The sequence below is a fragment of the Dryobates pubescens genome, chromosome Z, assembly GCF_014839835.1.
Source record: "Dryobates pubescens isolate bDryPub1 chromosome Z, bDryPub1.pri, whole genome shotgun sequence".
Taxonomy (NCBI): domain Eukaryota; kingdom Metazoa; phylum Chordata; class Aves; order Piciformes; family Picidae; genus Dryobates; species Dryobates pubescens.
In genome coordinates, this window is record NC_071657.1 from 98,914,347 (window position 1) to 98,932,880 (window position 18,534).

At 41.2% G+C, this 18,534-nt stretch overlaps 1 protein-coding gene across 7 annotated transcripts in view; it reads right to left on the reverse strand.

Moving 5' to 3' along the window:
* Positions 1-18,534, reverse strand: part of PDE4D (phosphodiesterase 4D) — a 471,410-nt gene that overhangs the window by 37,194 nt on the left and 415,682 nt on the right. For all 7 annotated transcript variants that reach the window (XM_054179046.1, XM_054179052.1, XM_054179049.1 and 4 more), the window contains one exon: positions 16,405-16,517. In XM_054179046.1, coding sequence (XP_054035021.1) covers positions 16,405-16,517 — 113 coding nt within the window. The remainder of the gene's footprint in view (positions 1-16,404; positions 16,518-18,534) is intronic.

Here is an 18,534-nt window from a genome sequence, read left to right on the forward strand (position 1 = left end):
TTATAACTGTTTTTTTTCTTCACAACTGACTGTTCAAACATAGAAAACATTTTTATACATAGAATACATAGAATAAACCAGGTTGGAAGAGACCTTCAAGATCATTGCGTCCAACCCACCAACCAATCCAACACCACTCAAACAACTAACCCACGGCACCAAGCACCCCATCAAGTCTTCTCCTGAACACCTCCAGTGATGGCGACTCCACCACCTCCCCAGGCAGCCCATTCCAGTGGGCAATCACTCTCTCTGTATAGAACTTCTTCCTAACATCCAGCCTGAACCTCCCCTGGTGCAGCCTGAGACTGTGTCCTCTTGTTCTGGTACTGGCCGCCTGGGAGAAGAGACCAACATCCCTCTGTCTACAACCTCCCTTCAGGTAGTTGTAGAGAGCAGTAAGGTCACCCCTGAGTCTCCTCTTCTCCAGGCTAAGCAACCCCAGCTCCCTCAGCCTCTCCTCGTAGGGCTTATGTTCCAAGCCCCTCACCAACTTTGTTGCTCTTCTCTGGACTCGTTCCAGCAAGTCAACCTCCTTCCTAAACTGAGGGGCCCAGAACTGGACACAGTACTCAAGGTGCAGCCTAACCAGTGCAGTGTACAGGGGCAGAATGACCTCCCTGCTCCTGCTGGCCACACTGTTCCTGATGCAGGCCAGGATGCCATTGGCCCTCCTGGCTGCCTGGGCACACTGCAGGCTCATGTTCAGTCTACCATCAACCAGCACCTCTCAGCCTGACTGCTCTCCAGCCACTCTGACCCCAGCCTGTAGCTCTGCATGGGGTTGTTGTGGCCAATGTGCAGAACCCGGCACTTGGATGTGTTCAATCTCATGCTGTTGGACTCTGCCCATCTGTCCAGCCTGCCGAGGTCCCTCTGCAGAGCCTCTCTACCCTCCAGCAGATCAACTCCTGCCCCCAGCTTGGTGTCATCAACAAATTTACTGATGATGGACTCTTATTATAGTATTATATATATATATATATATATATGGTTTATATATATTTTTATATATATATATATATGGTTTATACTATATATATAGTATTATATATAGTATTATAGTATGGTAGTAATATACACATGGCCATCAAGGTTTACTTGCCACATTAATACACTTACCTCTCAGTAATGTTATTGTGGGCAGCTCCTCAGCTCTCTCAGTTTGGAAAGAGTTTTACTGCTAAATCAGTATTTCCTTTGAAAATGTTCAAATGTGTCTTGTAGTTAGCAATTTTCAGTATGCTGTGACACTATACAGTAATCACCTGCAAACACTGCTTTTGTTCACAATTTACTAGCAGTGCAAATTCTATGTTTAACAATGGTTAAATGTACACTAATAATGATTAATATGCTATAATCTTAATAATATAGGTCATTTACAAAGCATTAAAGATAATTTAACTCAAGGGCAAGAACACTGTTTAATCAATGATAAACTACCATCACTTATTTTCCTTTCTGAATGCTAAACTGTAACAAATCCTGCCATTCAAAGCCAAAGGTAGACTAAAAATCATGAAAAGAACATTACATTCTGGGAACTGACTAGGTTTCATCAGCAGAAGAAATGTCTGGTAGTGGGTTAGATTTGGTGATATTCTCTGATGAACTTGCAATCTGGATACAAAAGACACAAATGTTATTGAAGTAAAAGTTTACCTATAACCTTTTATTATTACTGGATATTTTATCAAGAAACAAACATTCTTCATATTTCAGTCCTCTTAAATCTCTATTTTGAAAAACATCTTAAAATCAAACAAACCCAGTGAGCTCTAAATAGATATGACAACACTTTCCTCTTTGGCTTGCATTTTTATGAATGAAGGAAAAAAAACTCCAGGAAAATTTGACAGGTTTTTGCCCACTTACATACAGTCTATCTATTTATATGGGGGCTCACATATACACAAAAGCCAGCTATTGCCATGAGAAGGACAAAAATATTAGAAAACCTCATTAAACTTCCTCTAGTCCTCCAAAGCCCATGCTTGACAGCCGGTTCTACCAACTCTAATGATGTTAAATAAAACCAGGTGTGTGCTCTAGCCACCGCCTGAAGTAAATTTAAAGGAGAGGCTAAGGGAGCTGGGGCTCTTTAGCCTGGAGAAGAGGAGGCTCAGGGGAGACCTTAATGCTCTCTACAGCTACCTGAAAGGAGGTTGTAGACAGGTGGGGATTGAGTCTCTTCTCCCAGGTAACCAGCAGTAAAACAAGAGGACACAGTCTCAAGCTGCACCAGGGGAAGCTTAGGCTCGAGGTGAGGAGAAACTCTTCACAGAAAGAGTTATTGGCCATTGGAATGGGCTGTCCAGGGAGGTGGTGGAGTCACCATCCCTGGAGGTGTTCAAAAAAGGATGGGATGAGGCACTTGAAGCCACGGTTTAGTTAGTCATGAGGTGCTGGGTGATAAGCTGGAGTTGATGATCTCTGAGGTCTTTTCAAACCTTATTGATTCTATGATTCTCATGAGCTCCAGTAGGCATTAGATCAAGTCATAGTTGAATTTGAACAAACTGTTCAAATATCCCTTCCAATAGGACTGATACCCTAGTACCTTCCAGTCCCCCAAATACCATATTTTTGCTCAATCTCTCAACCAGAGAACAAAATTAAAAGTGTGCTGCAACTGTAGTGCATCTACATAGTCTTGCATGAGGCAAATTCCATTAAAAATGAGATGGGATGTAACACTGGATCACTTCAGTTACCAAACTGGCATACCTAATCTACTAATTACATCTTTGTTTACTGCTACATATGTAAAAAGCATATTCCTAGCTTTTAAAAACCAAACATGCTGCTGCTTTTCAGACTGTTTCCCAATACACATTAGGTGATCCTAATACCAATATTGTCCAGTCCACTGCAAGCACAACATAACTTTTCCTGGCTAGAACATTTTCCTTGTCTAGTGTTCAGTGTATTGCTGTATCAATTACCTTACATTAAAATGACAGTATAAATACATGAAGTCCCAGCTCCTGATTAGAAATATTTCCAAAAGGATGTGAGTATTAGTCTCTTCTCTCTAGTATCAAGTGATGAAAAAGAAAGTAAAATGGTTACAAATTGTACCAGGGGAGGCTGAGATTGAACACTGGGGAAAAAAATTATTTTGCTGAGAAAGTTGTCAGGCATTAAAATAGGCTGCCTGGGGAAGTGGTGGAGCCACCATCTTTGAAGGTGTTAAAAAAGCCCACACAAACATGGCACTTTGAGACCTGGTTTAATGTTCAAGATGGTGTTATGTCAATGGTTGGACTCAGTCTTAGAGGTCTTTTCAAATGAAGCAATTCTATGATTCTATGAGTATGAAGCAAAGCTGACCTACTTGCCTGAGTCTGCATACAGACTCCTTGAAGTCCCTTGGTAGACAAATATACAAATCAAAATGGATCTTATCAGTTCCATTGCTGCCACATACAAGCTCATGATCCCAGCAGATGTAGCACGGATTAGCATGACTCCCACTGTTCAATGAATCTATGTGTATTAGCAAAGGCACCACTGCTGAGCAGGACATGGGGTGGAAAGTCTCACTGGAAAGCAGACAGATTTGTGTGGAGTGTACTATTTCACAGCAGTCAGGACACTGTAGAAGGAACAAAAAATAACCCAAAACAAAGAACCAAAAACCCCCCACCAAAACAATAACAAAAGACAACTAAAACAAATCCAGATTACTTTTCCCTCAAAAGCAATTAAGACACAGTTTCATACTTCAACACAATATTCAATGGGGTGTAACCAGATGGACACCTGTCTCATCCTCCACCTAGGATAGTGAAGCAGCTTTAGGTTTCTAAAAGCCCTACGTACATCAGCATGCTTTTATTTATACTGCATCTATAATGTCTAAATATGTAAGAGCACAGGACTGGTACCTCCCTGGAAAGACCACCCAAAAAATAAATAAATTAACTGCAACATAGTTATCAAATTCCTTTTCCTCCTGCAGTTTCTGCAGAAGTTTTCCAGAGCACTTTATCATTGTGTATTTATAATTCAGTCATTCCACTTAAAATATCAAGTTCTGAATGGGGACATACTGAAAGCTGTGCTAAAAATGCCAGGCTCTCCAAGCATTCATGAACCGCATCATCTTTACAGCAATGAGCTTTAAGATCTGTCCTAGAATAAAGCCTCTGAATCCTTTTTGGCAACAACCAGGAAGAGCTGAGGAAACTCCCTTCCAGGCAGAAGAAGTATGAAGAGGAAAAAAAGCTACTACATTACCAAATTACAAAATGTAACCTTACTTGGATCCAGTTTTCAGACACACAAAACTTGGGCCATGCTCCACAGTGTAAGAGAAACACATTCTCATTTTACTGAGAAATCCAGGGTCTGAATTTTATGCATCCAAGGAGATGCTCCATTGTTTGTCAAATAATTAATCACATTGCTATTTCTCAGGAGCAAATATGCTTTTAAATTTGCTAGCTAAAGTTTCCACTCATTTAAAGACACCCGTACTTAATTTCGTATTTGGGGCTGTTTAATGTTTGTTGGTTTTGGTTGGGTTGGGGCTTTTTTGGTTCTTGGTTTTTTTCCTTTTGTAAGCTGCCTTCTTGCAAGCAGCATGTTTCAGAAAACCCTGATGTGCACATACAGAAGAGCTTTGAAAATCCAGCAAAGACATTGTTTGGCTTCTGAGTGAGCCACAGCAGCCTGCATTGACTCCAAAATGGCACCTTCATCTCTACTTATTGCTATGGCCACACCACACAACAGGCTTGCTTTCTTTTTCCAGACCTGTTTATGACAACCCTGGATGCTTCCTATTCTGGTGCTTGCATAAGCACACCATACATTTGTAGCAGCTGACACTAAAGCGATCAGCATGCCACAGAGGATGAAGATGCTAATGAATCTGAACATGCTCTCTACAACACCACACACACGTGCTGCTTTGAGACATGCTACACTGCGTGCAAATAACACATCTAGATTTGTCTGAAGAGGTCTTCTTAACTCAAGTTTTCTGTGGCAGTAAAAGCTGAATATGGGTGAGCTAAATCTAAGAAGGGAAAATTCCAGACAGTCATGTTAGAAAGCAAGATAAATACTGCATTTTGCAAGGTATCAGGTACCTGTCAGTCCCCCTGGTTCTGAGACGCTGCTATTGAGCTTTAAAGAGGAAAGTGTTTTAATTCATTTAACAGAAGCACAGTAAAAACTATCTTTACCAACATGCTCATCATTAACTTCCAGATGTAGAGGAATTTTAACATTATATAGCTTGTTCCATTCATTTCAGCCACTAAACTGAACACATCATGTTTATTTCACAGGTACTCATAGGGGAGGTCTCTTTGTGTGTGCCACTGGTTAAGTTTTAGTCTGCTGCTATTCATACCATTCTGCCTCATGCAAAAGAAAGTGCTGGCTGAAGCAAAGTACCATGGGGCTTGAAGTTCAGATTGTAACCTGGGAGGCCTCCTGTTCTAGGTGCTGCTTTTGAGTTCTGGGTTTTTAGTTCTCTTCCACTGAGATGGCAGCAGGACAGGAAATGATGGGGGTAGTTTTCTGGCTTGAGCTTTTAGCTTGCTTGCTTCTGCTTGCTTCCGCTTTCCACTGTGCCTTGCCAATAGACTAAGGTAATTATGCATTTTGTACTATGATTATCTGATTTGCTCAGTAAACTCTTATCTTACTCTCTTTGTCTTAACAGGGAGCTTTATGTGTATTGTTTTTCCCCTCACTTCTGTGTTGGGGAAAATAGGTTAACTTGCTGGTTCATTTTGACCTGTTGGTTTTGCTCTAAAACATTACAGTGCACAAGGGAAACATGGCCAAAACCAAAGGTACAGCAATCCTCACGACACATGCATTGCTTCTAATGTATCAGCACTCATCCACCACGCAGAATGAAACAAAGACACCAATGCTACATATAACAACAGGCAAAAGATTTATGATACTGCTGGCACACTCAAGAGCACCAAACCCTCACAAACCCATCAGCAGCAAATCTTAGAGCACTTTCGTTGTCCTTCACAATTCATTTGCAGAAGCACACAGCAAAACTTCTCTCAAAAACCAACCAACCAACCAAAAAAAAACCACCACAAAAAAAAAAAACAACCTCACAAACCCAACCTTTCTCAAAAAAAACCAAAACCAAAACAACCCACAAAAAAAACCCCACCAAAAACCCAAAACCGAACCAAAGATGATCAGATAGCCTGGTTTAAGTACACCACTGACTTACCTGAACCAGTCCTTCCAATCATGTAAATTAATTCAATATATCATACATCATTATACCCAGAGAACGATACCCCTAGCCTGGTGAACGATACCTCTGCATCTGGTGAATGCAACTGATACAGCAGAATGATTAACCATTAACCATGTAGTTAACCATATACATTCCCTGTAAGATACAGATGTGTAATTCTAGAGTAAAATAGACACTGACTTTGTTTAGACTGATTTGTATGACTTTGAAAAACCTGCTTGAAAGAAAAAGGGAAGGCCACAGGTTAGCATATAGTGCTTATGTAAGCAGGTAAGCAAAAGCTACCGTTAATACACATTAAATTAGTGAGGGAGAGTGGTGAGGGAGCTTGTAAACCAGTCTGGACTACCACACATTAAAATAATCGCTCCTGCGATTAACATTTTGCTAACATCTAGTATTGATGAGCGTGGATTGCGTTCTGATATTCAGGAAACTTACTAATGAACGTTCTACCTGAAAACCTGACACAGTATCACAGTATAACTAAGGTTGGAAGAGACCCCAAGGATCATCAAGTCCAACCTGTCCCAACAGACCTCACAACTAGACCATGGCACCAAGTGCCACGTCCAATCTCCCCTTGAACACCTCCAGGGACGGTGACTCCACCACCTCCCTGGGCAGCCCATTCCAATGACGAATGACTCGCTCAGTGAAGAACTTTTTCCTCACCTCGAGTCTAAACCTCCCCTGGAATGTATGCAATGAGGAGCACTGGGAATCCTACCACTGAGTTGTGCCATGTAGACAGTAACTGCACAGCACACCTGAACAGATGAAAGCAGCAGCATGATGCTCTGAAGTACGTTTCCAGACTCGGACTACCACAAATGCATTTTAACTGCTCCATCTCAGTTTCCCAACCTCCAAAACAGAAACACTTCTGATCTGTAGATCAAGAGATGCAAGTGTCACTGTAGCACAGCACATGCAATTTTTTAAAAAGCATAATATGCAGCACACTAGATAAAATAAATAAATAAATAAAAAGACTTTATAGATCTGTATTGTTTCACAGGTAAAAAGCTAACTCAGGTATTGATGTCTTGTATTCTGGGCTGCTTTAAACAGATGTGTAAGCAACTTCCCTACTTTTTATAAAAATTAGGAGCTATCCTTGATCAGAAAAGATGAACTATCATTATATGTATAGTAATTGCAATTCTGATATTTCTATCTATAAGAAAAGATCTAAATAAACCAAATTTAAGTCAAATGTCTGCTTCCAGTTTAACTATCCTTTCTCCTCTTGCTTTACTACCCAAATAAAACCAATAGCAAAAATGCATAAACCAGCAGCCTGTTTGGTAGCAATTATGAGCAGAGTGTTTAGTTCAACATTATCATGCTAAGAGATCTCACAGAAGTATTCCATCATCTCAGTTTCCTTAGCTGATACATGTATTAGTGGGTTACAACTTCATTAACAGAAGTAGCAATATATTTCAATTTAACATGTAGATAACCTTGTAAACAGGCCCTGCACATCAGCTTGACTCAGTGCAGCTCTGCTGCTTGTGATTTATGGCATATGACACTATTGCCTGTGCAGCTCCATTTCAACATCTGTAGCAGGCAAGCAGAGCCAATGACAGACAAAACTTGACCTCACACAGCACTATCTCCCTTGGCTGGAGATTCAGATGAAGCAGCAGTCCCAATCACTGCAGGGCTCTGCCACCAGGCATGCAACAGGGCAGCCACAGGGAAGATGCAGCTGAACTGCTCAACCTCAGCTCAGCAGGAAAGTGCTGGCCACTGCCTTACTCACATGGTAGGACAAGGTAGGACAAGTAGCACCAACTTCCATCATCTTGCCCACAGTCAGATTTGCAGCTACATGGGCTGCAAGTTAACTAGAAATTGATCTGCTTTACTTACAAGAAAAAATCTATCCATAGTATACTCAATTCTATGGTATGTCTCGTAAACATGAAAAGTTTTGTCAGGCAATACCAAAACCACTACTAATGTAAGTAAGCCAAAAAAACCCAGTTTCTTAGTACAGTTTATTTATGAGGCAGAGGCTGAACTGACATTTGGCAAATGTCATATCCATTGTAGCAAAACTTTATATAGCAGAAGATGCATCATATCTGAAACACAGGACTGATTAACAAGAAAAAAGGAAGAGTGCCCACTGCTTTCTGAAATGCTTTGGATGTTACAGTCCAGTCTTGATTTACAGCAGCATGCTATTATAAATACAATGGAGGAGGAGTTCTTGGATCTCAGTACTGTCACAGGGAGCCTCAAGTATCTAGGTATTTATCATGCCTTTCAGTAGTAACAAATTGCACTTTTATTAGTCAGCAAGAAATTATGAAGTACTTATATCCATAAAGCCTTTTCCAGTTAAATCTTTGGGGGGGGTAAAAAAGCAAGAAAACAAACAAATCACTAGTTTGCATTTCAACTTTAAATAGTTTAACTTCTGGAAAAACTTCCTAATTTTCAAATCCTCTGATATAGTTGCTGAAAGTAAAGTTATTTTTCCATATCATGATTATTTACTCCATAACATTTTCTCTTTATTATTCCACGCTATTACACTAAAAGGAAACAGTTTTTCATATTGTGACATTTCCTGTAGTTGAAGAGGCTACAAAAAGGGCTGTTTACGGCATGAGATTGAACACATCCAAGTGCCGGGTTCTGCACATTGGCCACAACAACCCCATGCAGAGCTACAGGCTGGGGTCAGAGTGGCTGGAGAGCGGCCAGGCAGAGAGGGACCTGGGGGTGCTGGTTGACAGTAGACTGAACATGAGCCTGCAGTGTGCCCAGGCAGCCAGGAGGGCCAATGGCATCCTGGCCTGCATCAGGAACAGTGTGGCCAGCAGGAGCAGGGAGGTCATTCTGCCCCTGTACACTGCACTGGTTAGGCCACACCTCGAGTACTGTGTCCAGTTCTGGGCCCCTCAGTTTAGGAAGGAGGTTGACTTTCTGGAGCGTGTCCAGAAAAGGGCAACAAGGTTGGTGAGGGGCTTGGAGCACAAGCCCTATGAGGAGAGATTGAGGGAGATGGGGTTGCTTAGTCTGGAGAGGAGGAGACTCAGGGGTGACCTTATTGCTCTCTACAACTACCTGAAGGGGGGTTGTAGTGAGGCGGAGGTTGGTCTCTTCTCCCAGGCAACCAGTACCAGAACAAGAGGACACAGTCTCAGGCTGCACCAGGGGAGGTTCAGGCTGGATGTTAGGAAAAAGTTCTATCCAGAGAGAGTGATTGCCCATTGGAATGGGCTGCCTGGGGAGGTGGCGGAGTCACCATCATTGGAGGTGTTCAGGAGGAGACTTGATGGGGTGCTTGGTGCCATGGGTTAGTTGTTTAGGTGGTGTTGGATTGGTTGATGGGTTGGACGCGATGATCTTGAAGGTCTCTTCCAACCCAGTTTATTCTATTCTATTCTAAGGTTCTGCACAGAGGACTGTACTCCAGCCCAAAGGTCTTACACTCCTTTTGGGCTGACCTCAGCACATGGAAAGGGAGGAATGTGCCTGAGAAAGCAGTATTTACTTACCTCCACAATACTTTTTCCCTCTTCTATTGTTAAAAGGTACATAAAATTAAGGAATGCAAAAAAATATTCAGGTTCACCACTTTATCAGTATCTCTTTACTCTGTCACTGTATAAACTGAAATCTTTAATGAATAAAAGAAAGTCCTCATGCTATATTCAACCAGCTTGTTCTTGATAGCAGCTGTCCCTTCATCAGAAGCAACACTACAGAGCTAAGCAAACCCTCGGATTTTCCTAAAAAGGTCTGGAAATGTAAGAACTAAAACTGTCATGTCAGCCAGCTATGTGCAGAGGACTGTCACACAACAAATCCCATCAAGTTTTCCACCTGGATATGCAAGCTCTTTAAATCTGAGAAGCTAAACAGAGATGCTGCCTGATGTTTAATGATGGTTAAGAAACTTAAATATGCAGCCTTCTAATTAGAAACAGGTCACTCTAGTCACTGACTGTACCAGAAGAGGATATACTTTTATTCTGCCTAAGCTTTGACTGATGGAAAAAAATTATTGCAAAATAATTTATGCTCTTACATATTAAATGTAATTTCTGAAGACAAGCTCCTAACCATCTGATTAACCTGTCCCTAAAGTGTGCAATTAAGAATTCCAAGACAACAATGCCAAAAACTAGTCTGTTAATAAAGGACTGACCCTGTGGCATAAGCCATGTTTATTAGTTGTAGTGCCAGCCTATCTAGGATCCTATCAAATTAATAACTACAACAGCACTTAAAACTTTTCCACAATATAAGAAAAAGGTAAAATAGATGAAAGGACTAAACCAGGAGTTGAAATCTGTTGTTAGTTACATATATTTTGGGCCTAGGGAAACAGAGCTGCTGTCAACCTGCAAGAACGTAACGCTGCTTCTCCATCCAGTGGCCAGCACCTGTGAAGAGCTGTCCAGAGGCTGAAGGCACCTTCTGTCTATGCTCCTCTCACCCCAGTGAGGGTCACACAGGAAGGTGGACAGCAGTGCTCTACCCTGCCCCTAGGAAAGCCCTGCAGAGGTAACTGCTTCTGTTTGAAGTACGTTAGGGAATTTATGCTTGGTCAATTATTTGAGCTACATAATTAAATTTGTCATTGCTCCTTCTCCACGTATTATGCTAGTCTGTTCCTAATTGCTTGTATGAGCCTTTTATTTCTGTGGAAAAGGAAAGGAAAAATACATGAGCAATAAAATGTGATTATAAAAACAGCTAACATTAGAAAGGGATTTCAGGAGGCAATGTAAAAAAACCCAACAAACACCTGATTTCAAGTTTGTTTCATTCAAGTATAATTTTTACAGGTAAGTAATTTTATGAAGCCAGGAATCATTACAATGTTTTGAGCATATGTTATGGGTGACAAGTATACATAAACAGTGGGAAAAAAAACCACAACAAAACAAACAAAAAAACCCAAACAACCTCCCCCCCAACAACTAATGGTTGCACCAAACATTACATCAGCATAGTCTTTGGGAGTTAGTTGTTTGATAACATCAATGCTTTGGGCATCTTCAAAGCACTCAAAAATCTCAGGGTTTTTTTTCCAGTGGTAACTAGCAGAATTAAGTGCATGTAAACAGTCTTTTGCTTGATTTGTGAGCATTTGCATGTACCAGTATGCAAGCTGGACAACCACAACAGAGTTTATATTTCCAAAGTAGTTCACAGTAAACATTGTCAAACTAAACAAAATCTAAACCTTCTTAGCTTTCATACTTTAAAAAGCTTCCTATAAACCCATTCACCTACATTTCTGAATATCAGGAGAAATACCCAGAAATCCAAAGAAATCCAAAGAAATCCAAAGAAATCCCTTTTCCAAATGCTTGTTCATTGCTGGTTATCAGCAAACCCAGCAAAAACACTGTCAAGTGCAGTAGACTTAAAAACGAAACATAAGCACTGAGAATTGAAACTTTTTTCAACTCTAAATTCAAACAGCAAGATACACAGACGCAACACACTGGAGATGTTCGCAAAATCATGATTACAGAAGCGAAAATATACTTCAATGTATTGGTTTCATTTTAAGTATTCCTCTATGTTTGACTAATGTACAATTCATGCTGCCTGGCAGAAAGTGGTCACTACATCTTTGTTATTGGCATTCTTTACTTATTTTTTTTGTCTGTCACAGAACAACTTTCAGATCCAGAATGAGGGATATAAGTTAAGCACTACCAAACTGGAAGGAGATAGTTCTTCTCCCTCAGAACTTAAAACACATTAATTTCTGCTTTAATCTTGTTTTGCAGATGAAGAGGAATTTGCCCATTAAAACCCAGCTAATTATTGTGAAAAAAATTATCACTTTCTAACCCACAAATTTAAAATATATCATTTGCTTATAGAACTGTATCAAAGTGTACCTTGTGTAAAATTAGAAACTGCAGTCAGCCAGTACCCTCCTAAAAACTCTGTTTTCCAACAGATCAGTTTAGCATATGAGTTATGCTGATATGGGTTAGCATCTATGGAAATCAGAGCAGTTCAATTCAGGCATCTAATTATGCCTTGGGATCCTATCTTTAGTAACCCAAACTGGTAAATTATTGTCTAAAATGAATTTATTGCTGTTCATGCAAGCTTTACATAGTAAAGCACAACAACAGAGCCACAGTCCACTGATGGTACCCAACAGTAACTGTACATGGTACAGAATATCATGCTTCCACAATTTAAAGGTATTTGTCAATTTTCCAAATTCAAGGTGCTTTCTAGTTTCAGAGCCTTTCAAGACTTTACAGAGTTTGTTTCCTTACATGCCTCTAGAAACTCTGTAAACAAACTTCCAGTGCTTTCAAAAAGGAAGCTGGGATTCCTTTTGTATCCCATTCCAGAAGCTGGCAATGTAACATCGATTACTACAAGACTCACAACAACATGATGACACTTCAAAGTACTTTTAACATGATATCCTCTTGATTTACTTACAAACTACACCTAGGGGTGCATCACAGATCTATCTATGAGTTACGTCATGTGCAACGCCTTCAAGCATTTGGAATCTGCTTATCACAGAGATGGCTGGGAAATGGGACATCATCTGGATTTCACAGTCATCCTGGTCTAACTCTGGCAGCCTAGCATTATTGCTGCCTTTGTACAGAGCTAACCTAGAGCATGTTTCCAGTTCTTGGGGTTGAACTTAACTGCCACAATGTGCCAGGGCTCATCCAGATATCTCATGGAGAGCACCACGTGCCTGCTGCTTGAAGCAATTTTAAGCCACAAGGACTTTTTCATATTTCTGCATCGTCCCACATTCAGTCATCCAAAACTGTGAGCTGGCATGTCATAGACTACTGCTAATAAATCAGAAGGGACACCTGAACAAAATAAACACCCTTGGATCAGGATATGCTAACGCAAATCCTGCACAAGTGTTACAGATCATAAGGGGATTCTACCCCAGAGATTACACACAGACACAACTGACAGTTCAGACTGCCAACCCACCGCACAGAGAGGCATTGGAGATATGACTCACTCCTTGGCCTACTTCCTGTTTCCTCCCTGGATTTATTTTACTCTATGGCAGCAGCCTTTGTGTAACGGGAAAAAAACTCTTACCTGATACAGAGCTCAGTTCTTATGCCATCCCTTACATTCACATAAATGAGGATGAAAATGCTGTTAGATATATACATATGTATGAATATAAATATATAAATATGTATATTGTATATATCAAAATAAATTGGGGGTGAGGGGGAATGGGGTGAGGCAACAAATAAGAAAAGTAGTTGAGAGTCTGGAATAAAAACCAGTCAACCTTACTAGATATAGAAACACAGAGAAGGGGAAGGAAGACAGAAACAATGTTCTGTATCAACAACATTTGTTTTCCTCATTTTCTCATCAAATTTTACAGGACTTCCTCTTGGGATAGAGAACTAGATACTCCTGAATCTTTGTCCCTGTACTGAAGTCTATGTTTTCAGCCTAGCACAAAATTTCTCTACTTCAGTTTCTCCATAAACTCAGATAGTTTAATTTACCTGTAGGCCTCATCCCAGTGTCTCAGTTTGCAGTTATATTACAATAACATGTGCTGTAGAAGTGTTGGAGATATTTTATTAATCAGAAATAAAATACTTCTTTAGAGCAAACTATTACACACCTAAAATTAAAATCCTCCTGCATTAAATTTTCTCACATTATTATATGGGCTTGTTGATTACATTCAAGACTGTTCACATTATATTTAATGGCACTTGTTTACATCAACAACAACAATCTTAAAAAAAACTACAAACCAAATCAAACCAAAACCACAACACTGAAAGATATCACAGATTTCTACACAAGGAATATTGATTCCTAAAAAATAAGAATTAAAAAAAAGGGGGCATAGAAGTTTGCCTTAAGAACATGGCAAAGCCAAACAGCAGCTGTTTCTTCCCAGTATACCTCTTCCTAAATATTGCAACATGAAACAGTAGCAATAAAGTACTTTAGATACATATCTATGTTTGATAGATCAAGCAGACTGAAACAAGGCACTAAGGTAAGCTTGTGGCATTATTCCTCCCGACCTTCAGATTAACTACAACTGGGTTTACCCAGTACCGACCCCTTGTCTGCATGACCATATGTTGAAAACAAGAAGACAGAAAGCTTTTTCTTAACAGTATTTTCCTCTGTATTTGAATAAACACCTGTGAAGAATGTTTATCCTGTAATTACAGCAAAGAAATATTCAACTAGGACAAACAAATGCAAGCAAAACATTGTACCAGATGTAGCACCTTTGTGTTTATTTAGAGATATAAAGCATTTGTCATTTCTAATTTTAAAAACTGATCCTCTTATGGCAAGAATCTGAATATTCTTGGCAAAACAAGATGTGTATTGATTTGCAATTGGTAACATCTTAATTCTGAAACCATCCTGTATTCATTGTTGACAAACTATACTGCATACCCTATCTGGTATAGAGAGGTAATAAATATTTGAAGAAAGTCCTGGACCTTGTGGAAGAGTGGCTGTACAGAGAGCACAAGTAAGGGAACCAGCAGGTGTTCAACTTACTAGTAAGGAGAGACCAAGCCCTGTACGTTGGCCTAATCTTACTTCCTTTGAAAACAATATTAGTAGATTAAAATAGTTCTAAACCACAGTCCAAAACTCATGACTTTTAAATTTAATGGTACATATGCCATACATTCCAAATAATGAGCTCTTTCAACTGATAATAAAAACTGAAAACAAAGTTCTGACAATAGGGCAATGTCAGGCAGGTAAGTCTTAGAACAGAAACTGAATTGCTGATCAAAGTCTCTATAGACACTAGGAGAATAAGGGATATTATACTATAGGACTAAACTGTGCACCAGGGTAAACATCTCCCATCTTACACAACAGGTTGAGTTGACTATGGACTTACAGAATCACAGAATGTTAGAGGTTGGAAGGGACCTCAAAAGATCATCTATTCCAACCCCCCTGCCAGAGCAGGATCACCAAGAGTAGATCACACGGGAGTGTATCAGGCACGTTAAAACAGTCCATATAAACCTGCAGGTGTTTGGTAAAGGCAATCAAAGCAAGACATCAGAATTTTAAGAAGGCATAAGCCAAGTCGAAATCACTTATTTTCTGACTTTGGAAAAATCTTAGTTGCAACTAAAATAGCTAAAAGATTCTAAAATACTGATCAACAGCTGCTCCTGCAGACATAAGAGAAGTAAAACTAGACTATTTAAAACTTTCTTCTTCTCTCTCATTGTATATGTAGTTCCCCAGATACTCAGTTGATAACATAAAAATCAATTCTGAAGAAAGACACAAGGCTTTTTAATTTGGCTCTAAAAATTACCTCTGGAATGTAGCCTTATATTTTTTGCAAGCCAGAATCATCAAAGGAGGCATACTTATGAATGGAGCAAGTGGAACTCTGTTTCAAGCAGTACAACAAACACCTGTGCACACACAGAGAGCTCACAGCAGACTCCAGCATATAATCACCAGGTAATGCTCATCCTGATCTTGTGGGAAGGAAAGAAAGGGTGCACAGAAACACACATCTAGATTTACATGTCTGTCGTGACTACCATGACAGCATCTCAGTTCTGAGCGTGTCTTTCATAGCAAGTGTTACGAGAGCTGTTAGCATTGCTAAAATGCAGCCTGCAGACTCCCAGGGATCAAAGGCTACCTTTATCACATTTTCATGCTACTTTCCACTCCATGTTCTAGGAAAGATCTCTAGTTCTCAATGGGATGCTGTGAAAAGCGCAACTGCAGGGATTATCGCCAGTATCCAAACGAAATCTTTTTTATGTTCAAATTGAGATGCATAGGGAAGCAGTGTAATTCTCCAAGACCCGCATCCCCTTCTGAGCTTGTCCTGAAATTTAATACTGTCTATGAACCACAGCAAAAGCGTCTCCGGCACCCAAGCACGCGTTAGGACACTGTTACTTGCCATGGCAAGTTTCTCACATGCCGGGGCCACTCGCCCGGCAGTCCCACTCCTGCCGGCAGCGGAGGGCGCGGCCGACCAAGCCCACACCTGCCGCCGGGCTTCCGCTGGGGCCGCGCCGGTCCCTCCCGCGACAGCCGACGCGACCCTCGCGGCAGGAAGGAAGACAGGGGGCGGCGGGGCTGGAGCCGCGGGTTCCTACCTTGTTCGAGGCCATTTCGCTGACGGAGTGCCTTGTCTGCAGGGTCTCCAGCTGGTCCAGGCACCAGTCCAGCTCCTCCAGGGTCTCGCTGGCCAGTTTTTGGTAGGCCTCCTCTGCGAAGAGACAGGGAAAGGTGTACTCAGTTCGCAAGCGTTTTACACGGCTAACGGTGAGCTCCACCGGGTCCATTCTCCGCTGCCCAGTGCCCACACATGAGGGCCGCTCCCTCATACTGCCAGCCTGCACAGAAGCCGGCGGAGCTCCTTCCCCTCTCCGGAGCCACCAGGGTGGCGGAGCCGCAACGCCGGCAGAAACTTCCCGCCGGCCGGCACCGCCGACCGGGAACACCGCCCGCCCTGCCCAGCCCCCTGGCAGCCAGCTCCGATCTCCGCGGGCGCGCAGCGGCTCCACGGCGACCACCGGGGCAGGAGGCCGTTTCTGCCGGTAGCGGGACAGCGCGAGCAGGGGTGAATCTGCGGGGCTGCTGCGCTTCCGTTGTTGCAGGTCCGTCGGTGGCAGAGCTGCTGTCGGCGACCCCCCGCACCAACCCACCAGAATTTTCATACACCCTCCTCACCCTCGCAGGGAGCCCCGCAAAACCCGGCGCGAAGCCAGGCTCGCCGCCGGTACCCACCGGCCATTGTAAGCCGTCGTCCCTGTGTTTCCACAGGGATGCCATGAGACTTAATGCATAAAGGTTTCTATAGCGTGGGGAGGATGTAGAAATACGTGGAAGAGGATAACGATAACCTGCCGAAGCTCCGGCTGTGTTGTTTGCTCTAAGCCTCTGTGTGTGTGTGTGTGTGTGCGCGCACAAAGTATGACATGCTGGCTGTAAGCAGAAGAGAGGGCTGATGAAATAAAGTTTTGGAACTGGACCCTGCAATAGAATATGAGACATGGACGAAAAATATGTTATGAAAAGTCATGATTTAATAAAAATTGCTATATGTGGTATTCTGGAGAAGGTTCATCTATGGAGCAGATGTGATCCTTTTTTATTCTAAGTCTGTAGTAGCATGAAATATGTTGGAATGCAAGTAATTTTAGAAAAGCTTACAAAGCCTGTATTTATATATATATATATATATATATATTATTTTTTTTTTTCAATAAAACACCCCAGCACAGATGACTGCCAAACAGCTCAGTGCACCACTGTTCAGCATCCAGGATACTAGATTCATATATTTTTACATTTCAGAGCAGATACTCAGAAACTTTGGGATACTTCACAGGTATTAAATTCTGGGAAAAGGCAACTTGAGAAGAAGTTTGGATTGAATTAAACTAGCAGAACCTTTCCTTCCCCCCTCCTCCCCCAATGCCTGCTTATACCATGATTAACCTGCCACTTCAGCAAACACAAAACAAATAAATACTCAATAAAACCCATCCACATTGAACTGCAAACACTTTCAGACATGTCATACTTACTACAAATGCTATATGATCCAAAAGAATTTGCCTGGGAAATAACATCAGGATTTTCCAGTCTGTTTATCCATCGCAAGAGAATCTGTGATGTTCTGCAATACAGCAGACACCACAGACCACTAGATCTTGAAAATGACTGGTTTACTGACACAGTTCATCAAGATCAGTACTGGAAATAGAAATAACTTTTATAATATGTTTGTGAGCATATTGCATTGCAGTGGAGGTGCAGTTAACATAAATGTATGCATAGTTATTTGATGCCCTTATACAATGATTTCATTCAGGATAAAGTGCGTAATGAAGTGTGGTAAAATGAATCTGTATCATGTTATTTTGTTGCTAGTCTGCAGCCTGCCCCTCAGCAGTTCTTGAAAATCACACACTGGGAAATCTTCTTCACAACTAAACGACACCACTTCTAATTCCTGAGAGTAAGAGGGTAAGGTTTTTCCAAGTACAAAAGCAACAAAACAAACTTGAGGAATAAACTTTAGGTGAAAGTAATAAAATACTCCATCTGCTATTTATTTTTAAAACTAACTTTTCTTATTACCCATATAGCAGTCACATATATTACCAACAGCACTTTACATGCAGGAATCTTTATCTACTATCCAACTTACAGTATATCTCAAAGCACATTAGAAGTTAGAATCAGTCACTCACAGGGAAGTCACGTTGCCCTTACAA